Below are 23,625 nucleotides of genomic sequence, written 5' to 3'. Positions count from 1 at the left end.
TAAGGAGAAAGGGAGGACACTGGGAGATGTGGTCGGTGCCTGTGACTAGAGACTGGATGGTACAGTTACTCTCAGCAGATGCTAATGAGAACCAGGAAGAGCTGCAGAGCAGATGGCCTGTCTCCACCACCACTGTGAAGCTGCAGAAGTCCCCATCCCCACCCCCAACTCAGATGTGGCCTGGAGAGAAAAAGAGGAGGGTCAGAACCTCAAATGACTAATAAGTTTACTCAGAAGATGCTAAGAAAATGGAAAACAACTGAGTTTAACTAGGATTCATGAAAAATAACATAATGCTAGAAAAGAGAAGTGAGCACCAGGCAGCAGGAATTCAGTCAAGTTTTAGGGACATCAAGTGACATTCTGTTCATCTGCATTGTTGTAAATTGTGAGCTTAACCTGCTCTAGACAACAGCACTTTTGAAAGATCATCCTGATTGCATGATATGAATAAAATTTGATGGAACAGCAGGAAATGTGGGAGGCCAGTAAGAGATGAGGGTGGTTTGGACAAAGTGGTAGCTGAGACAGTTATCAGTTCTAAGCAAAGGTTAGTTGGAAGATGACCTGCCAGGCAGGTGGACATGTGCATCGTTCCTGAAGTCGCTGAGTTGATGAGATCGTCCTGGAAATCCACCTACAGGGAGAAGAGAACCCAGAGCGTGAGTTCAGACATGTACAGGTCAGGTAGAGAGGAACCAGCAGAGGACCAACCGGAGAGGCGGAAAGAGCACCAGGGATTTTGGCCCCTCAGAAGCCGCAGGAAGAGGGTGTGTAAGATGTCGTGCAGAAAGATGCTGACAGAACAAATGGGGAGAGATCTATAAAATATCCATTGGATCCCCTGTACATTAACTTCCCCAGAGGTTTTCTCAGTATTACAATAGACACAAAGCGGAAAAGGGGGATGCAAATAATGATTTTGCTCCTTCTGGGAGATTCAGCCCCAATATTTGCTGGCTTTATCATTGGATATCTTTGATGTTCATGTATTTTAATGACCTATGCAGCTTTTTTTTTAATTCCTTGAATACTTTATAAAAGTTCACAGTAAAATATAGTTCAAAGAATTCAAGCTGAGGTCACCAATTGGGCCGGATATTGCTTGATCAATATGTAAGCCCTGCGAGGGGTCTAGATCCATCATTGTACCTTTGGATGCACTAATTTATCTCAGGAAAGGCAAACTCCATCTTAAATTTCTTTATAAACCAGCCCAGGTTCGCCAATCTTCTGACCACATTTAAACCAAGAACTCCCGCCACCCATCCCCTCTTCCTCCAGTTCTAGTGATCTTCCCTGGTATATTTATAGACCTACAGACATCGCAAACTCCACACGGGCATTCAGGTGCCCTCTTACAGGAGGGAGTGGATTATCCAGGACCACAGCCTGCATTTACTTATCCTCAAAGTTATTTCATGTAGATTAGTTTTGTCTTCCTCAAATAGATTTTCAACCCTTTCAAGCAGGACCGTGCCTTATACTATATATTCATTTTTCTGTGACCCTAGCACACTATTCATCACACAATAGACATTTAATAACTGCTTACTAATTGTCTGGAAAGCTGTTTCATTTCCTCCAAGAATTATATGTGGAGCAAAGTAGAGTGGTCAGTGGAGTGAAGATTTGAAAGTTTGGTTTTTACTAAAACTAAAAATATAACATTACATTCTTTAAACGTTCATTTATTTTTGTATGGTATAGGCTTTTAAACTCCTTCTGGTCAGGAAAGGTCTTATAATATGTAGAAGTCCTGTGTCCTTAGATCATCAGAGTTGCTAACCACAGAATTTGGACCCTCACCCTGCAAGCAGCTGCCCCCCACCTGCAGAGGCAGACTTAGCTGATCTGTGGAACCTGCCAGCTGGGGTTCAACAGGCCACCCCTGGGGTACCAACCTTCACAGCAAACCGTACCTCCCCATGAAACATTTCACTTGGAAAACGAAATCAAGCTCATTTACAAATAATTCTGTCATTAAAATAAGCTTAAGAGTCACCTGAAGTTTTAATTATCTCATGCTTCTCAAAAACCTATAGGCATTACTATATATAAAAATAGATTTTTTAAAAAGTTTCTGCTGCATAGCACAGGGAACTATGTTCAATACCTTGTAATAACCTTTAATGGAAAAAAAAAGAAAGTAAATATATGAATGTATATACATGACTGAGACATTGTACTGTACACCAGAAATTAACACATTGTAACTGATGGTACTTCAATAAAACAAAACAAACAAACAAAAAAATGAATTGTGTACACCAAACCTCAAAAAAAAAAAAAAAAGAATTGAAGGGATGAGGAATTATAGGATTTAAGAGATTACTTTTGAGGTTTCAGATAATTTTAAAAATGCCAAGATTAAATTTTGATCTTCTGAAAAAAAAAAAGAAAAGGCTACTGGCATCTTCATGTAATTGCTACACCCACCTCTTTGGTAAGATCAGCCCGCCCTAGCTGGAGCATGCAGAGTGACCTGGGAAAGCTGCTCACCTATTCTAAAGAAAGCCCTAAAAAACGTGGATAACAAATGAAGATAATTAACTTTTCAAATTTATTTCAACAAACTGTAACTTTCTTTTATAAGATTTCTCTCTCTGTGTGAGACATCCCTTTAAATGTGCAATAATGTCAAAAGTAAAATAATGTCCAAAGGAAAACTGAGGAACTAATTATGAAGTTTAAAAATAAAGTAATAAACTAGTTATTTCATATCTTTGTTTTGATAATAGTTGTTATAAATTGAAACTGATAGGAGTTAACTGCACCTGCATTTTCATCAAGAGAAATATGACAGGATTTATGTATCTGGGGCATGGCCATTTGATGATAAATTCTCTGCTGTTGTATTCATAAGCATACAATGACATTGCATCATTTCTCTTTGAATAATGTGCACAGTTGCTCATTTTAGGGGGGATGTTTTTCTTCTTACTTATGGTGCACCTGGCAATCTGTGTTGACCATTGTGAAGAAAAGAAAAAGATTAATTGTAGGACAAATAAATCCCAGTAACACAAAAACATGTTTTCTTTCTCTCTTTTCACAAAGAAGCTATGACTGTCCAATAGGCTGTAATTTTTTAATGGGTTGCAAGGTTAACAAATCAGGACACTATTATAATTTCCATGCTTCATTTACATAATATCATCAGTAAATTCAGCACTAAATCAAAGCAGCCCCTTGCCATGCAAACATACAGTAGATACAATGAGAACGCTTTTGTGTTGCTCTCAGAGTAAATGTCAGAAGAAAATAGCAATCTTCTGTTTATTTCTAAATTTTTATGGCATCTAAATTCATGCAATAATACTAATATTTTCAGTTGTGATGCAGATTTGGGTTTTTGGGGTTTTTTTGGTTTTTTTTGGTTTTTTTGTTTTTGTAGGTATGCCTGTCATTTACCATTGTAATGCTGGCACCTAGAAATGCAGCTTGCAGACTATCCAAGAATACATATCCACATGTATCTGTAAACATACTTACCTTCATGTAAAGACTGGGTAGCTCAAATAATGTTGAGTTCATATATTTTATAGGAATATTTTTTCATTAAGAGTAGAAAGTAAAGAGATATCAAAAGTAACATTACTTCCCACTCAACATACCTCTGGTGAACACTTATCTTCCTAAATGTATTTGCTACTATTCTCCCTTCATAAGAAATAATACAAATTCCCCCAAAATCTTTAAGAAACAACTTTCAGTATCCAAAAATTAATGATTTTATTTACAATCTCACAATTCAGTGAATATCATTTATTTTTAGCATTTTAATTATATTAAATACTAACCTTAAAAGCAGTTTGCCTTATATCTGTTTACATTCTGAATTACAGATTTCTGATAAGTTAACTGATTTAACTCAGACAAAACAGTTGACCTAGAAGCCTTGGGTGGAAACAGCTAAACTTTTTGTGCACAAATTATTTCTTCTTATTCCATAATTTTTATCTATTCTAAACTACAGAGGACACAGAGCTGCCATGGAAGCAAGAAAGGAATAAACAATATATTTCTCCCCAACTTCCCATTAAATTTCTGATAAAAATGCACAAAAAAAGACCAACCATGTCAGCCATACTGGAAACAGTTTTTTTTTTTTTACACATTTTGACACCATAATACTTAACTACATGAGATCAATTCAAAGGGAAATTACATATCATATTTGATAAAATAATATAGTCAAAAGGTAAATTCACATAGTTTATAATTTCATACCACATAGAGAAAATACCTTCCTAAATATCTAGTATATTTTTAAATTTTTCCTATAACTAGATATATTGGGCTAGTCCATAAACTTCCAAATATCAGAATTCAACCAGATTACATTTTCTGCTCATGATGCAATTGAGATAGAGGTGAAAAAAACAAATCTGCAAATTAAAAACTAAGAAATGTGAATGAAGAAATTAATAATTAGTGTTATCAATTATTTTAAAATAATAAAAATGAGAATAGCTACATATAAAAACTATGAATATAATGCAGGCAGATTCTACTTTCAAGGGAAAAGTCAGATCATTAAATGTTTTCACTATTAATTGAAAGAAAATTATGAGAAAAGGGTGTAAATTTAAGAATTTTTTTGTGAATGAAGAACAAGTATTATTCAACCCAAGGAGAAACAGAAAAGAAATAATTATGATAAGACAGAAATATATCAGATATCTAAAGGTAGCTAAAATAATATTTTTTGAAAATAAAACAACAAAATAGACTATTCCTTAAAAAGAAGCCATGAAAAAATTAGAAATAAGAACAAGATTATAAGAATTATAGTTTACTAAAATCTTGGCAAGCTATGAATGCAGTCAGTTTCACAGAGACAATTTGAGGCTGAAATACAAATTTCTGGAAAAATACAAATTTTTCTTTTTGGAAAGAAATAGTCAATATGATGATATGTCCTTCAAAGAATTACCTTGAAAAAGAGGTTCAAGGAACTCATAGTGTTTTAGGCAAATGGAACAGATAATTCCCATACTGTGTGATCTGTTCTTGAAAAAAATATAGAAAGAGAAAGAAAGTTACCTATTTCATGAAGATCATCTACCCTAGAACCAAAGTCTGACAAATAACCTTTTTAGGAAAAAAGAAAGGAGGGAGAAGAGGAGGGAGGAAAGAAAAAAGAAAACAAGAAGAAAGCTATGGATCAGTCTGAGGGGTTTAGTGGTAAAATTCTTAAGTATAGTCTTAGCTAATTGAATGCAATATTATATTCAAAGACTATCCAAGTAACACATACCAATGTCACGTAATAGCAAAAGGTCAAAAGAAAAAAGCCATCTTATTAAATACTGAAACAGCTTTCAATAAAATCTGACACAGAGTCCTGATGAAAAACAAAACTCTTACTAAATTAAAAATAGGAATTCTTTAGCAATATAAAGAATATATTTCTTAAACCAATTGTCAACATCACAATCAATGGTAAAACACTGAAAGTAGCTCCATTAAAAGGCAGGCTGCTACTAGCAACACTTTTTTACGTTATTTGGAAATTTCTAGCTGAAATAATAGGATAGCGAACAGAAGTTTCTGAAAAGCACAGTTATTGAAAAGAAGAAGATGGGATTGTAAGAGTTTTAGTGCACAACATGAATTTTTACCTTAAAAATACAAAGACTGAACCAAAATAATGATTGGTACTAGCAGAAGATTTCAGCAAGGGTATGCAGGTAGGGGCATATAGATATTCTTTCCTGTAATAATTTGTAACAGAAAAGAACTTACTGCAAATAGCAGCAAAAACATATACAACACCTTGAAATAAAGCTAGCAAGAAAACAACAAAGGGCTTAAAAAAAAAAAAAAAGAAGAGGTGGGTAGTGGAATGACACTTTTTCTGGATTGAAAAATAAGAAATTATAAATATACTATAAAATTGAATTCATGGTTTAAAAAACTGCATTTAATTTCTATGAGATTTTCTTTAGAACTTAATATCCCTAAATATCATTTGTAAATTTCAGGGAAAAAATAATTATAAATGAGGACTTGCCTTTTAGATGATAAAAAGAATAATATAAAGCCATCATTAAAACCATATGCCTCTGTCATGAAAATCAACCACAGATTAATGGAACAGAATAGATGGCCCTAAAATTGACTGTAGTATTTTTAAAAAAAAAAAAAAAACTGTCACAAAAAGATACATGGCAAACCAGTAAGAAAAGGATGGATAATTCTTAATTTTTTTCTGATTTGGGGAGAATAAATAAAACAGTCTTACCTTATGAATATCCCAGTATTTCCCAGATTATTAATGATGTAAATGTGAAATGTAAACCAAGAGAAACCAGATGGTATGAACTGACTATGTCACAGTCTCTGCTTAGGGAACGACAAAGCATAAGAAGCAGTAAAAGGAACTGCAGAGAAAAATTGTGGTCAATTTAGACTGTGTAAATGTTAAAACCTCGAAGAGGTTAGAAAACATTGTTAAACGTTAAAGAGCTGCAGACAAACTGGATAAAATATTTAGAACAAATGGGAAAATGGTCAACATACATAATGTAGAAAGAGCTCTTATAAATCATTAGGAAAAACACTAACACCCTCAATGGAAAAATGGGCACAAGACATTGATTTATTCATAGAAGGGCAAACGCAAATGGAAAACAAGCATAAATATGATCGCCCCAGAAATAAAAAAATATATAAATTAAAACAAGTTACTATTTTTGACTCATCACAATGGAAGGGACGAAAAAATATTTAACAATGATGAGAATGTGCTAATTTAATTATCCTCAAACACTAATGGCAAGACTGCAAAGAGTAAACATTTCAAAAAGTGATTCAGCAAAATCTAGAAAATGTGTTGAAATAGTTTATATCATTCACTAGTAAACTCACTTATGAGAACATAGCCTAAGGAGATAATCAGAGCTGAAAGAGATAAATTATGTACATGGCCAAAAATAAAATTACACAATAAGAAAATGATTAATAAGTAATGACACATTCATAAGTGGAATAGAAATAGCCCTTACAATTCATTATTCAAAGAATAACCTTGGCAAACTGCTAGCTAATCTAACAATAGAATATAATACTGCAGAATTTGAAAATACTATAAATCAGGTGGCTTAATCTTCCTTCTCCCATGTCAGGTGGTTCATAACAGGAGCATCTATACAGAGAGTTCTAGAAGAGCCAAGTGACGGGTTGAGTGAGGACAGAGTGCTTGCTCTCCAGTAGTGGACACTCTCCAAACTTCCCCTAACTTGGACCTTCAGAGTCCACTTCCGTATAAAATGAGTATGATCTGAGTAATGTTCCTGCAGCCTGGTCCTCCATGCAGGATAAGACCAGAGTGCCATCTCCAGATATGTCATCTTTGCTGCCAGGCTGTCTTGAGCCACTGAAAGCTTGCTTGCCGTCTCCTGTGGCCATGCTTGTAACCAGACATGCCCTCATAGGGAACAGTAGCTTTTCAAAAATGTTGGTGTATTTAACCTGACCTTGATAGGAACCATCTATCTGTTGTTACAGAGTATGAGCAGGGCAGGGGGAATCAGGCGGAGACCAGAGAAAACTAAATATTGCTTATTTAAAATCAAGTAATGTGTTCCCATTCTATATTTTTAAAAGGCTAATGTGAGAAAATGACCATGAGCAATCAATAAATAATTTTCCAAAATTTGGCTTTTTGGAAAAATGAGTGTAAATTCCCACCTCAGGCTATATACCCAAATATTTTTCAGATAGAGTAATATGATCTTGAAAACTAACCAAGAGTTAATTAGGGGGGAACTTAAATGCCACCCCTGAGGTTTCCTTATTCTCCAGCCAAGTAAGCATGTATCTCTGTTGTTTGACTGTGTCCGTAGTCCCACGAAAGGATGCATGCTCACAGTTCAGCGTGACACCCAACAGCGGGTCACTCTCACAACACCATGGGCATCTCTGGGTGCATTCCCGAAGGCTTCTTGTGGTGTGCCCTCGTTCTGGGAGTGAGGGAGTAACCTCACCCCATGGACCAGAACAAAACTACCTGGCCTTGAGCACTCTAATCCATGACTTCTGCCCAACGGAGATGACAGAAGTAAATGGCGGATAGGCAGTCATCATGCCCAAGAGACAGATGGTAGTCCAGAGGGCACGTCTGTTGGTCTCACCATGCTAACAAAACTGCTTTATTCTCCTCTGCTTCTCCTCTGACATAGCTAGACAAGACTTGAGGGGCAGCACCTTACCTAAACCTAAGAGTGTAAGTTAAAAACTAAATGTTCAGTTTCTAGGTTCTGGTGCAAAGTACAAAAATCCGAGAGCAGCATGACCTGTCAGATAAGGACAGGTGTAAGCTGGATCTAGGGCATCAGTGTTCGGTGGATAGAAAAAGAATAGCAGTTCCAAATGGGGGTGGGGGCTGGCAGCTGCCACTGAGAAGGTCCAAGGGAGCTTGTGAATCAGACCACTCAATGGTACGGCATCCCCCAGTGTTAAGGGCACTCAGAGCAGAAGCACCTACTCTCACAGCTCTTCACCTCCAGACAACTCAAGAGAACAGGGTAAAACAAGGGGTCGAATCCAGTGCAACCATGAGAAATGAAAATACCTATGGGAACTCAGGGCATGAGGCAGCGCGAGGCAGCGAGAGGCACTGAGGAGCTGAACCATCCACACAGGCTCAGAACCTGCATCCAGATCTTTTCACAGGTGCCCAGCCCGGCTGAAGGGCAGATGAGGGGAAAGGCAGGAAGAGCAGCTTCTGGAAGGCAAGATTGCAGCCCTAACTGGGATGAATTCTGCCTCTAACAAAGAACAATGAATATTCCTTCCTTCTAAGATTTCCTTTGGGTCACTATATTGCTTAAAGTTCACAGACTCTCCATTATAAATGGAAATTTACCAAAAGTAAAAGATTGATTTCTTAAGGAAGAACTTACAGTAACATATGTGCCTTTCTGTTCTTCTAATGTCTGATTTATACACATGATACTTTTGCAAGTTATGCTCTGCAAGGTTTCTTAAATAAAATAGTGTATTTATCATTAAAATTAGAATAATACTGAAACTTAATTTTCTAAAGCAAATATTGGCAATGAGTTTTAAATCTGTCATCTTTCTTCTGAATGAGAAATGTTGAGATGTTTGTCCATTTATTATTTTTCAAATGTGCATTCCCGATCAACTCAAACACTTAATGAAACCACTACCAGAACTACAGTATAGATAAGTATTTTACCTTCTGGCTATTTAATATGGCAACAATCTTTACCAGCTAATATTTATCATGCACATCACACAAAATAGTCACAAACCTAATTTTGCTACTGCCAACGTTGATATGCTGCTGATAATTTGTGATTATAAATGTTTATGTCACTTTTGTAATTAAGGGGTTAGAATGGGGTTAGCAGACAATATTTGTATTCCCGCAAAGGAACAAAAATTTAGAGGGCGAAATAAACTTAACCTTTCTGAAATATTTGTTTGCTGATAGATTCATGGGCAGTTTGTTCTTCAAAAATACAAAATAGTCTGGGGAAATTTAATCAAAACAATTGGATCCCGTTGAATACACTCATCAAAACTTCACACTTACTGGCTGCCATGTTACAGGGCAGTATCTCAACCCCCAGATTCAGATTATCTTGGAAAAGAAAAAAATCAATAAACTACCACTAAGGCAGATTCTGCAAGCTGTAAGAATTAATCTGAAATTCTGAAAATTCAACACATTTTGAAATATTTTTACCTCCATAATATACACGTACCTTCATGCATAGTTATAATTTTATTTTATTTTATTTTATTTTATTTTATTTTATTTTATTTTATTTTATTTTAAATGTATGATTCCATTTATATGTAACGGCCAGAACAGGCAAGTTCACAGAGGCAGAAATATTGGTGGTTTCTAAGGGATGGTGGGAGCAGGAATGGGAAGGGACTGCTCAGTAGGTACAGGGTTTCTTTTTGGGGGGATGAAAATATCTGCAGTTAGAAGTGGTGATGACTGCACAACACTGTAAAGCCACAGAATTTGCACCATTTTAAATGGTTAACATTTTGAAGTTTATGTCAGGTGAATTTTACCTCTATAGAAATACTTTTTAAAAATTTAATGTGCACACAAATCCCCTGGGGATCTTATTAAAAATGTAGATTCTGATTCAGGAGGTAGGGCCCCCAGTTGTGCATTGTTGGTAAGCTCCCAGGTGACGCCCCTGCTCTTCACTCACGGCCACACATTGAGTAACAAGGCTACTCAAGGGCCCTTCCACTGTGTCGCCTTACGATTCTGGGCCTCAGCTGCCTCTCCTCTGTGAACCTACTCCTGCCCTGTCCGCCCCTATAAATGAGGAGGGCGGAAGCCCAGACCCACTGAGGCTCCGAAGTCAGCCTGTAGGGGGTGTGAGCCTCAGGGCATGACAGCAGATGGAGAAGGGGTTGTGGCTGCAAGGGTCACTGACAGCAGACACAGAGGGGACCAAAGGAGGAGTTTTTATTTTGCACAAAGCTGAGGAAGGCAGGCCAGAACGCAAGGATCTGTTCTCAGAGGAGAGTTGCTGTATCACTGCCAGCGGCTGGTGCTCAAAAGCGACCGTCTCCATCTCCTAGGAGGTCAGGCATCGGGCTGAAGGGCCCTGGGAGCAAGTTCCAGGCCAGCTCCTCCAGCTGACCCAGCAGGCCTTTTACTTCTGCCTCCAGGTGCTCCACCGTCTTCTCCACCGTCTCCTCCAGGACGTCTAACCGGCTGTGGATGGCCATGTGCCTGTCACACCTTGTGGCCCGAGCTGGGTCTCCGCGGGAGGGGATGAAGGGTTCGGCAGCGGCGAAGGCGCCCGCGGCGCGGAGCAGGGCGAGCCCGGCCAGCGCGCAGAGCAGGGGCCCCGCATGGTGCAGGCCGCGAAGCGCAGCGCAGTGTCTGCCCGCGGCCGCCCTCCCCCCATCCCCGGGATCGCGGCGGCCCGCCTGGCATAATTTTACATAAATGAAACCATACATACATTCCAAGATTCCTTTTAATGCAATATTTTTTCATTTTCTCTTTTTTCCCTGTTGCTTTCCCTCATTCCCCCTCTCCAACCCACATTACTGTCTCCACCAAGGAAACTCTTACAAAACTTGGGTTCTGTTATATCTTTTGTACATATGCATAAATGTCCTTATGCACACACACAGATATAGAGATTTTTGTCATTGTTTTATATAAATAGGATCATAATATAAACACTTACACATCTTGCTTATCTCCCTCAGTCCCTTAGCAGGAATTCCTGTACATCAGCAGGTGTAGTTACAGTTCATTCTTTTTAATAGCTGTATAGTATTCCATATGAAGATCACAATAATTTATATAAACTTTCCCCTATTGTAGATATTCACCTTGTTTCAACTTTTTGCCACTATGAAAATTGTTGCAGTGAACATCTCAGAAAATGTTCTTGTATACTGATTTTCTTTTTATGGGCTAAGCCCCCTGGGGTGGGGTTATTGAGTTGAAAGGTATTTGAGATTTTGATAGACTGTGTTTCTAAAAGGCCCTAACAATTGATGTTTTCTTTTCATTCCTTTCCGTAACAATTTGAGTACACGTTTTCTGACATCCTGTCCAGCAGTGTTATCCCTCTTTTTAATCTTTGCTCAAGTATCTGGAGTAAAATAATATTTCACTGTTATTTTAGTTCCTATTTCCTTGTCTGCTAGCAAGCTCATTTGCCTTCCATGCTTATTGGATTTTTGGATTTTCTCATTTTGAACTTCCTATTTATAGCTTTTGCCCAGTTTTCTGTTGGTCTGTATTTTGCAGTCATTTGCTGTCTTTTTATGACTTCTGAGTTTTAGTTAAGACATTTGTACCCCCAGATTGTTCACGAAGTCATCTGCATTTTCTTTCAAGAGGTCTGTTGATTCTTTCATGTACATTTATCTTTAAAACATCAGAATTTATTTTTATTTCTGGTGACAAATAGTGATGTACTTAAGAAAACTATATTGAGTACCTACTCTTCACTTAACAGCATGTCTCTAAGCTGAAGTGGAATCAGTCAAACCTCTTAGCATCTCCAAACACTTGCCATGTGCAGTCGTCTGTGGAAAGGCAGGAGGCCAACACAATGGAAGGCATAGTGTCCACCATCCAAAAACATATGCTCCCACTATTTTAAAAAAAGTCACAGGTAAAATTAGTAAGTGGCAAGAAGTATAAGATTCAGTGTTATGTTATTTTGCTAAGGCTGCCATAACAAAATTCCACAGACTTGGGATTAAACAACAGAAATGGGGGAGGGTATAGCTCAGTAGTAGGGTGCCTGCTTAGCATGCATGAGGTCCTGGGTTCAATCCACAGTCCCTCCACTAAAATAAATCAGTAAATAAGTAAACCTAATTACCTCCCCCCAAAACAAAAAAACAAACCAACAAACAACAGAAATGTTATTTCCTCACAATTCTGGATGTTAGATGTCCAAGATCAATGTGTTGGCAACGTCGCCTTCTTCTGAGGCCTCTGCTTGGCTTAGAGATGCTGTCTTCTCCTTCTGTCTTTATATAGCCTTCTTTCTGTGCCTGTCTGTGTCCTCATCTCCTCTTCTTTTGAGGACACCAATCATATTGAATTAGGGTCCACCATAATAACCTCACTTAAAAGACGCTTTCTCCAAATGCAGTCTTATTCTGAGGAACTGGGGGTGAGGACTTCAACGTATGAATTTTGAGGGGACACAGTTTAGCCCATAACACATTCCAAATAATCTGTACAGCCTGTAAATACCATTGGTGGTCACATGAGGAGGAAAGCCTTGGACAGTCAGTGGAAGCTTCATGGAAGAGCTAGAGGCAGAGACAGGCGCTGAAGGATGCTTCTGATTCGGTGAGGCCAGGAAAAGCCTTTCTGTGAGAATAAGCGAAGTTAACGCTATAAACGCGGTGTGCTGAGGTTCCAGTGAGGTCACCAGGCTGACCAGAGGAGATGGTTCGTTTTGGGGGGAAGGGGAAAAAAGAAGCATCGTGGATTTTTGGAAAGTGCACTGTCATCACTGTCATCATGAGAGTAGTACTGAAGGAAAGAAAATCTGGCTTTCATCTGTGAGACAGAGCGCGGAGGGCACATGGAGACTCTGCCCCAGTTATTAGAACAGTTTAGCCCAGAGTGGGAGCACGGGCAAATGGGAAGAAATGGGGGATGAGTGTTAGATATTTCAAAGAATGTATCCAAAAAACTGACAGAAGTTGCTGACTGCCTGCTTATAGGAGGTGAAGAAGAGAACTAAGGCAAAGGTGACATCAATATTTTAAACCTGGAGGACTGAAATATCACCACTGAGGTTGTGGTGTATCGAGTCTTAGATGGAGGAGAAAGCTGGCCCCTGATTCATCTGATCTGAGAGTTTTAAATGGAAGTATTCAGTAGGAGTAAGAAATCAGGGCAGGGCTTTGGTGGGTTCAAAGTGGAGGTATGTGTTCGGAAGTCATCTGTGCGGACTCACTGTGCAAAGTGCAAGGAGCTAGGAGCATGAGGGTGCAGCCCGGGAGGCAAAGGATTCTTTAGTCATCAGCGAACTTGCATTAAGCACTTCCTGTGTGTCAAGCATTTCCTTAAAAGCCAGGAATTCGAAGATAAATAAGATACAGTGTCTGCTCTCCGAAACCTCACCCTCAGTCATGCAGGGAAGGGGCGGTCGATAAAGTTAAACGATGAAGAAGTCAAAGATAATGAGGGCAGAACAAGGGTCTTGGATTAGTCAATGAAATTGTCACCCTGGACCATCAAGAAGGCATTTCTGTAGAGTCTTCGAGGTAGAAATCGGATCAAACAGCAGCAATGGATGAGAAAGTGGACCCAAGAGCAAGACGTCCTTCATTCCCACAATCTGTTTTTCACCCTCATAATAGTTATTCAGGGTCTTTGCCACCTCACATTTAATGAATTATTATTACAGTAGTAATGTTCTGACATTTTAATTCAGACTTTAAATATTAATGTCAAGTTAAAATTTAGCCCCAGGTCACCTTCATGTTTCTGAAAACAATAACTTGATACTGTATTTTAATGTTTCTTGCCGTTCAGACTCAATTAAGTAACATAAGTGGATACGGCCAATGCGTTTAAAAATGATGAAACTCTGCAAGAGCCAATAGGAGCTGTTTAATAATCAGCCCTGGGAGAGATGATCAGTAAGGGGAAGGGAAATAATAAAAGACCACTGTGGGTGGTGGCGGCAAGAATCAGGTTTTGCCATCTTTCCTTGTGCCTGTGACTGTCTTTTTAATAAGACAGGATTCAGATAGGGCTCCAATATCTGGGTTCCCTCTGTCTCCTCCTTTGGAGAAAAAGGGAGAGAGAATATGGGAGATAAGCCTCCAGGGATTGGTTGGAAAAGTGCTTCCACTCCTCTCGTCTGTTACTAATCACAGTATAACGTGGTCTCGTTAACAAAGATCCCATTTCCTTGTGTTTTATTCCCAAAAGGACAGTAATGAATGATGGTCCTGGTTTTCTCTGGTTCGCATGGTTCCATGTCTTACACCCCTATGACATACTCACCACAAGCTGATCTGTCTTGGTCATTTCTAGCCATTTCCTATAAATTTTAACATGAATGAGCTGGATGACATTAGGAAATGAAGGCTGCTGTGATAAGCCTGTTCACCCAGGGGGCTGGCCTGGGATTAGAAAGTCAGGCATCTATAAGTCTCCATTCTGGCTGAAATCATTTTACACTGCCAGTCAGTAAGCATTAAATATTCACTGATTTGATTAGATTTAACTTGATTTGATTAGAATGGTTTGGGGCAATTCAGTTTCTCAGTGTATTTCTACTTCTGAGGAGTAAGGATCATTTTTGCCCTGTTATTATATGTAATAATGATCTATTAATGCCCTTAGAGCCCCGCTGAGAAATCTGTGCTCATTTATCTGTGGAATGCAGGCTGTTCTCCAATAAGCCCCCATGCCCCACTCCCACCCCAACCCTGAAGTTTTTATCTTGCAGACAGTCCTGCACAAATGCACTTAGGGGATGCGTTGGTCAAGAATCATGAAAAAGAGACAAATTCTTTGTAAAAGTCCTATTAATTCTGTCAATAAAAAGCCACCTGTAACGAACACTGACAACCAAGCGTGAAGGTCATCAGAAGCTCTGATGATGTCGCCAGGGCTTTGGGAACGAAAAACATGGCTCTAGGGGTAAAAAGAGCAGGAAAAAGAGGACAAACTTAATTATTTCTTGGCCAAGGTTTTTTGAAGTCTGATCTGAACGTTCTGATAATTTGAGATTCTAAATTTTGCTGAAAGACTAGATTAGGCTTTTAGAACAGAGTCCAGCCTGCAGACAAGCAGTCTCTTGATGTGGGCCATAACATGAGGTGGTACTTTAACTGAGAAACATGCAGTGCTTGGATGGATGGATGGTGGGTGGGTGGATGGATGGATGGATGGATGGATGACTGTGTAAGGCCATGGCAGGGGCAGGAAAGAAGACAGTGAGATTCTGTGAGCATAATCCTCCTTTTTAAAGACTTTCTGGCAGCTTTGACGCCTCACCCCGCCCACTCTCCGAGCTGCTATGCCCTGTTCCACATCACCAAGCTGCGCCTTTCTTGTCTTGTCCTGTCTCCTCTTCCCTTACTTCTCAAAATCCTAGACCCTCAGACAATTGGAAGGAAGTACATGGTGAAGAGGGTATGGTAAGGGTTGGTGAGAGGAACAAAAGAATTTCCTCTTTATCCCAGTTTTAGCCCCAGTTGTGTGTGCGTGTATATATAATTTGTTATTTAACCCAAAAAGAAAACACTGCTTGATAATAGCCTTTGTAACTGAATCTTTATTTATGATCATCTCTCTTGTAGGTATCTCAAAGGGGGAAGAGACAAAAATATTGAGACCCCCAAGACGGCCCCGAAAGCCCAAAACGTTGAATAACCCTGAAGACTCCACATACTATTCTCTGCTACATGTAAGTGGCTCCCTCTTATTATCAGATGGAAGCCATGGCACCCTCACAGCTGGCCAGCGTGGAAACTGACTGCACCAGTCCTGTCCACAGGGAGGGCTCTGTAGCAGGGGATGCCCCCTCGGTTTCTGGTTCCCTGTCCCTCCCTTGGCTGACTGTCTGGGCACTGGCTCTGCTCCGGCCCCTCTTCCTCAGGGTCCACGCCTCTGCCACAGTCCTGTAACCCCCTTGTCCTCCCAGAAGTTTGCTCTGCTCATCCTTCAATCTGAGCCGATGTGCAAATATCACCCCAGAAAGGGAAGTGCATCAGAGCGGGAGCTCTCCAGAGAGGGATGTGAGTGGAAATGCCCCAGTTACGGTGAAAGTAGAAGGAAGAGGGGGAAGGAGACACTTATTGAGCACCTTTTAAATTCCAGGCCTCGAGTGAGGGATGTACATTGTGACAACAGTCAGGCTGTTTTCCGGGGTGCTGTGAGGAATCCACCTGGCGTCACGGAAAAACCCCCGAGGGTCTGTTCATTCTTCTGAGGCTCTCAGCCCATGACCACCTTCCTGGAGCACAGCTTCTGGGCTAAAGGACAAGCTATTCTGGGTCAAGAATGTACAGGGAGTGGAGAGTGAAGTGGAAAGGTTGGGGGCTGTTTAGCACAGAAGCAGTTGAGCAAGCGAAGCAGAGATGAGGGTTTGGCAGAGAAAAGAGAAGAGCAGGTTGCGAGAATTTTAAGCCGGGATGAATCAGCAAACAGCTTGGCGTCAGGGAAGCCCTTTTGCGAGTCAGCTTCCGGCTCTTTCAGTAGCACGTGTGAGTGAGCGTCTGCTCGTCCCCCGCCTGCCTCTCCCTGGTGGGAAGGCAGGGGCTCTGCGCACGCCTACAGCCCCGCTGGTGCTCGTAACGAGAACGCTGTTTGCTGAACAACGCACGACATACTTTAGACAAGGCCCTCGGGGGCTGCCAAGCTGTGGCCGTGACACCCCTCACACTTGCCCGACATGAGCAGCTGTGCTTACGGCTGTCTGACTGTCTCTGCAGCTTTTGTCTCTCCTTGGACGTCACCACGCCCTGTGGTCGTTCTGACTGCCTTGCCAGCAGGACCAGCTCTCTTCCCTGGTTTGATGCTCTTACTCCCTTCCATCTGGGAGATGCTGCCGTTGCTGTGTGCAAAATGAGAGTCAGCTGAGGCTGAGAAGCATGCCTGTGGGGGAGGGCCCGTTTGCCCCGCCGTCACGGTGCGTGCTGCCTGCTCTGATGCTCGGAAGCTGTGCAGCCATCAGCAGAAATGACTCAGGGCCGATGCAGCTTCCTCCAAAACTGAGTAAGGAGCACCGCCACTTCTCAGGACATTTCCGGTCCTATTATTTTCTCTGGACCCTTCCCTCAGCTACGGCAGTTGGTGGTTTGGCCTCTCCAAGGTCAACCCCCCCCCCTGCTTTTTTTGGTCTATATTTTGGCAGCCCTCTTCATCCCTGTGAAGACCTCTGAGTATATAATGTATTAGTGAATGTCCAAAAGGGAAGTAAGATTGTGTCCACCATGATGTACTGGAGATGAATCTTAAAGTTTTACCATCAAATGTATTTCTTTATGTCAGGTGGGAGGGAGGGGGAGTGAGATGCAGCTGATTGAGGAACAGTGATCTTCAGTCCTCTGAGAGAAGTTCTTGGTACTTTCAAAGGCCTCCTCGAGAAACAGCCACACTGGGCAAAAAACCTCCTCCTTAAGTCACCTCTGTTTCCTTGTCTTTCTCTCCTCTTCACTCTAGTTCGAGAAACTGCTATGGGACATTTGCTACTTTATTTGCACTTCAAATTTCAGGTGTGTAGTTTGTCCTCTCAAAACTCTGATTGTTGGTCTTAGCAGTTCAGACAGACTTCATTTTTTTGTGCTTTACAGATACTGTTTTGGTTTTGTTTTGGTTTTTTTTTTACAAATTGAAGGTTTGGCACAACCCCGCATCCAGCAAGTCTATTGGTGCCATTTTCCCAATAGCATTAGCTCGCTTCCTGTCTCTGTGTTACGTTTTGGCAATTCTTGCAATATTTCAAATCCTCCACGAGCATTTTTATGGTGCTTTTAGCAATAAAGTATTTTTAAATTGAAGTATGCATTTTTTTAGACATAATGCTATTGCACACCTAATAGACTATAGTATAGTGTAAACATAACTTTTACATGCACTGGGACGCCAAACGTTTGTGTGACTCGCTTTATTGCATTGGCCTGGAACCAAACCTGCAATATTTCTGAGGTCTGTCTGTAAACACCCCTGATATAAAGCCCCATGTGATGAAATTCTTATTAAATCCTCCTCCAAGAAGCACAGTATCCTTGTTCATGATGAAGAATGCAGTTTCACCCACGCCCTTTAGTTGTAGAGCCTGGGAAACTATGAAACAGCTCAATGTAAGACTCCATCTTAATGCACGTCTCTTTTTCCCTCTTTGGTCCTTATTTACAACACCTATTTTATTGCCTTAATTATGTAATTGCTTTTACTGTAAACCATCGTAAATGATTTTTGGAAAAACGTATCACTGAGTTGCATTTCATCACAATATTCTAGCACAGGCAAGAATGAAATAAGCCTGGACAGTAGTTCCTCTTCTAGGAGTTCCTGTAACTGAGAACCAACTTACACACACCATCTCCCAGAGGGAGATGCTGACCCAGAATAAAAAGGGGTCCTCACCAGCTTGAGAATTCAAGGGCAGAACATTATTTGATTCTTGGTTGTGTAAAAGGGGTCTGTCACTCAGCATTGTTCAGCATAACTTTGTATTATAGAAAACTGTTATCGAGAACAAGAGAGACACTTTTTTCAGATGACAGATCAAGGAGGCAGGACCTCTCATATTGAAACAACCACCACCACAGCAAATATCCACCCAGTTCCAGGGATCATTAACTGGACTGCTAGGGGCCAATGTACCTCTGCTGGTAACGTCAGTATTTGTAAGCACCTCCAAGCCTCGGGCATTGGGTCAAGAGTGCTAAGTAACAGGAAACAGGAAGGAGGGCAGGAGTGTAATTGGTGTTAAGTTACATTGTTAAGTCCTGAATGGTCCACTCCCAGACTTGATGCATTTAAGCATTCACCTCTACCTCATCCACCCACTAAAGCAGCAAGCAATCAGAATAAAAGAAACTGTGAACTATTCGACTCATCTAACATTTCAGGGTATTACAAGTGATAACTTACGAGAAAAATGGCTCGCTATGTCTAAAGATAACCTGGGAAAACCCTTGATATTATTAACTGCCATTTTTATCGTCTTGCATGTTATGGTGCCAGCCAACTTGACATTTGCATTTGGGGTTCCACAGTTATAGTATCTTCAGCTTGTTCAAAGTGAGTGTGGCATTTGTTTTCTCAGCCTAAAAGACCTGTATGCTCTTTTCAACATGTAGATACAGGAGCTCAAATATACTGGGCTAGCACACAGTGAAACACATTACCAGCATCACAATACAAAAGGTAATACAGCTTTGCGTGTAAGATCAAATGAAATACCATTTTGTTAGTGTTTACACTGAAGCACTGATTAAAATATAGCTAATTATCTCTGTAGTTAAGCATTCTAACTTGTGCCTTGATACATAAAGTTCTCAACTGTGGAAACACGTCATCCATGCTGCTACTTTCATGCCATAAATGGACTCTTCTGGGTTAATGAAGTCAGTTTCCATTCTTTTGTGCACTGTTGCACCTGCCCTAACGCTCCACCCATCTGCTCTACCTGCAGGCAAGGAGGGCACATAACCAAGACATCAGAGCAGCCTGATTAACCCGCTTAAATATAACTACGTTTGTGATAGAAATGGACTGTCCAGAAAGTCTGAAATTTTTGTCCCCATTTGTAGGTAGATAAACCTTAGGTAATCTTGTGTAGACTGGTCACCACTACCACAAATTCATAATCAGTAAAACTTGAGTAAATTAAAATTTTTAATTGAGTAAAATTGTCTTTAGATTGTAAATAGATTGTGTCTACTTGCTTATTTCCAGATCAGCTTTATTGGAATAAATTTGTATGTTAATACTGTAGTAATATCTCAATTATATTAAGATCATAATGTTATATAGATTCTTTTAAATTATTCTATTCCCTTTAGAAGTCAATCCAAGAAGAAAAACGAAGACCAAGGAAAGACAGGTAGTTATTATTTCTAAATTTTATTATGTCATCTTATCGAGCCAAAATGTAAATCCATGTGTTCAAATTATGACTAAAAAGCACCTATTTTATATGGCTAGATTTGGAAAGTAGTGTGCTCTCAATATATTGATATTATAAATATGTGGTTTATATGTAATTTATAAGATCTTGCCTATTGGAAGAATACTGAGCTAACATTGTCCAAGGTGTATACTGAGAACCCAAACAGTTTTGAATGAATTGTACCATCCAATACAGAATTTTCTTTTCTTGTCCCATTGGTACAGTTTTGATTGGGCAAACTGAACATGCCCGTGTTCATGGTCTTTCTTTCCCCAAACTCCTCTGTACTCTCTTGTTCTTCAACACAAGCTAAATCTCACTTTTTCTAGTGTTCATGGATTTGCTGGGAAGATAAGTTTTATGTTACCTGCAGGTGTGGCACACTTAAATTTCCACTCTTCCCCTTTTCCTTGTAATATTTCAGCCCACCTCTGCTTGGCTCTGTTAATCTTACACCACCATTTCAATCAACTAATTTCCAGACAGTGCCCAAAACAACAGAGGTTTCTGCTATTCAGCGTGAGCAGACACAGAGTTCCCAATTTATGAATCGGTGGCATTCTGAAAGTTCATTTACAAATTGGTATCCATTAACTTGAAAAGCACGTTTCCCCAGAAACACTGTAACACCCGGCAGTTTTCCAGACCTATACCTGTGTCCCTGAGATGACTCCCATCAGACTGCAGAGACCGAGCCCCACGGGAACCAGAAGCCTAGTCCGAGTAGGTCCGAGAACGTACGTGGTTGCAGACACACCCCTGTGCGTGTGTCACTTGCAGCAATTAAAATCTAGCACAGAAGCGAATCCCCTGAAGACCAGCGGGTAGGAAAGGACAGGGGCCGCCTGTGAAGGAAGTGGGTGAGGGGTGGTCAGGACACTCTGTGCGCCTCAGTGGGCTGAGAATGCATAAAGTTGCAAAATGCTTGCGTTAGTACATACAGGTCAGCTTTCTTCATAGTGGCCCAAGGGTCACTTGTGACCCCTGACGTAGACAGGCCAAACTGGGGCGTTGTCACGACTGGCCATCTGGAAACTACCAGTTTCGTGCCAAGCTGAATGTGGTAGCCGTGGGAAGCGCTGCTCCAGCAGCCAATGCTCTCTGAAACGTGAGAGGTGAGGGCACTGTTTTTCTTTCTAATTTATGGTATATTCTGTTTTTGCACATTTCAAGACTTTTCTCATCTCTATTGACACGCAAGTATTACTCTTTAATTATTGCAAATACTTTAAATGAAGAAAACAGGTAATCTTGTAAGTTTAAATGAGTAGAAAGTTAGCTTGACACTATGATGTGTTTCTGTGTTTGTTTGCAGTCAGGGAAAATTATTAGATTTGGAAGATTACTATTATAAGGAATTTTTGCCCAGTCATCCTGGACCAAAGGAATGCAGCCCTGGTTTAAGAGAACGGAGACCACAGAGAGAACCCCAGGAATCAATGTTTTAAGGCTGATGAAAGGTAATAACTTACATCACCGTACAACAGTGTCAATGTTATACTCATCATTGCATTTCTAAAGTACTTTCACTTTATATATGGACAAATGGCAAAGCACTCTCACTGAATACTGCATTTTATGGTTGATATGTTGTTTAAAAGTAAAATCATAAGGATTATTGCAGGGTAACCAGGCATCCCAAATTTTCTAGCACAATCCCAGTTTTTAGCTGTTTTCTTGATGTTATCATTAATAGCTTCCTGTTTTAAAAGTATCCCCAGTTTGGACAATAAATTATATAGTCATTATAATTAGAACTAATTTCTGTCTTTAATAATATCCAAAACCAAAAAATAATAATAATAATATCATCCAAAACCTGTGTTTCAGCTCTAACGTGATTTCACTTACTTATTGGTTTCTCAGTTATGCTGCGTAACTTCTCAGAATCCGTAATGTCAGACCCAAGAAATATTTCGGAGAAAGATTCATACAGAAATATGTATTTTGGATTTGATTCTCACTTTGCCACCAACTTTGTTTGACATTTAACTAACTTAAATCATTTGTAGCTTACTTACTACTTTGGGAAGTTTTTTTTTTTCTTTCCCCAAAAGTTCTTTGTAAAGTTTTGAAATTGAGAGCACATAAGATGGAAACGTGGTGTATGAGAAAGGGGAGCAATGCCAGGCCATGAAGAGCTATTTTTCCAAAATCCTAAGTGAACATCCTGTCAGCGCAGGGCACTCAGACCCCCTCACCCACCTCTTTTACAGTGTGACCTGTGGTTCAGAGAAGAGGCTTCAGAGTCAGGCTTAGATTTGGATTCTGATTCTGCCACTTAATAGCTGAGTGACCTTGCTCGTGTACTTTGCCTCTCTAAGCTTCCGTTTCTACATCTGCAAAAGGATTTACTAATTGCCTCATTGTATTGTCAGAGTCAATGAAATGATGAAAGCGGGGCACTTAACACGAGACGTGGCGCCGAGGAGGCGGCCCATAAATGGTGGCCACTGTCATTTTGATTTGTTTTTCCAGAACCTCCTTGAACTGGTCTCCAAAAGATGCTTTCTCCCATCTTGAGGCCAAGAACTGTAATGCATCAGAGCTCAGAGATGCTCTAGTCTAACCACAGAGTTCAATACGGGAAAATACCAAGTGCCAGAAAGATGAAGGGGACTGGCCCAAAGTCACCCATTGAGTCAGTGAACTAAAATCCAAAGGTTTTCACTCCCCGTTCAAATTGCTTCTCACTGACTTACCTGCTTCCCATTTTAACAACCCAATCTGCCTCCTCTCCAGCATGTCCTCCCCTCCCCCGGCAGCAGACACACCTCTGCTGTGAGGCAGTGTCCCTGGTGTCCTGGTGGTGTGTCTGGATGTGTAATGAGCGTTCACTAGGACAGAATGCTAGCAGCCCGCGTTGGTGAGTGCTCGGGTGTCCTGGGCTCGCTAGGCTGGGCTGTTAGCCCTTTCTCCTTGTTGTTATCTCTTTTAATCCTCCCAGAAGCTTGTGAGGTGGTTACTCTCATTCCCCCATTTTACAGATGAGGAGGCTGAGTCTGCAAGATTTCATACTGCAAATAGTCACCCAGATAGTAAGTGATGGAGCCAGAATTTGAACACAGGCCTTTTTGAGTTTTGAGCTGATACCCTTAATCATTACTGTCTCCTGCCTCCTTATGCAGAGCCCCACGCTGGGCGCTTGAGGAAGTGCTGATGGGGTGGTGCCCAAGGTGTTAGCCTTACATCCACACCCGAGGAGCTTGACTCCAGAGAGAAAGTATACCGATCTAACAGTGCTGACAAGGGAGCTCCAAGACGGGAGTTTTCTCCGCTAAGGAACATTAAAGAGGCAAAACAGCCAAGTGCAGTAGGTCAATCTTGATTGGATCTTGGCTTTAAAATAGAAAATAAAAGAGGAACACAGTTCTTAAGGACATTTTGGGACAACTAGAGAAACTTGAGGCCAAAGTATATGTTGGAAGATGTTATTACAGAAAGAATATTTGTATATATCTTATTATAGAAAGAATTTATA

At 40.3% G+C, this 23,625-nt stretch overlaps 2 protein-coding genes across 2 annotated transcripts in view; one reads left to right on the top strand and one right to left on the bottom strand.

Moving 5' to 3' along the window:
* Positions 1-23,625, top strand: part of MYO3A (myosin IIIA) — a 193,718-nt gene that overhangs the window by 166,871 nt on the left and 3,222 nt on the right. Inside the window, 4 exon segments of the mRNA XM_032473581.1 lie at positions 15,823-15,929; positions 20,038-20,078; positions 21,460-21,577; positions 21,579-21,604. Of these exon segments, the coding sequence (XP_032329472.1) occupies positions 15,823-15,929; positions 20,038-20,078; positions 21,460-21,577; positions 21,579-21,604 (292 nt within the window).
* On the bottom strand, positions 10,345-10,977 carry LOC116661431 (placenta-specific protein 9-like). Its single transcript, XM_032473549.1, has one exon. The coding sequence runs from the start codon at positions 10,975-10,977 to the stop codon at positions 10,564-10,566; it is 414 nt and encodes a 137-aa protein (XP_032329440.1). The 3' UTR covers positions 10,345-10,563.

The sequence above is a fragment of the Camelus ferus genome, chromosome 35, assembly GCF_009834535.1.
Source record: "Camelus ferus isolate YT-003-E chromosome 35, BCGSAC_Cfer_1.0, whole genome shotgun sequence".
NCBI classification, from domain to species: domain Eukaryota; kingdom Metazoa; phylum Chordata; class Mammalia; order Artiodactyla; family Camelidae; genus Camelus; species Camelus ferus.
The sequence above is the reverse complement of the archived record's forward strand: the minus strand, read 5'-3'. Positions and strand labels throughout refer to the sequence as shown.

Excerpts from the sequence above, each read along its gene's own strand:
- LOC116661431 (XM_032473549.1), bottom strand. The coding sequence starts at position 10,977 with ATGTATGGTTTCATTTATGTAAAATTATGCCAGGCGGGCCGCCGCGAT.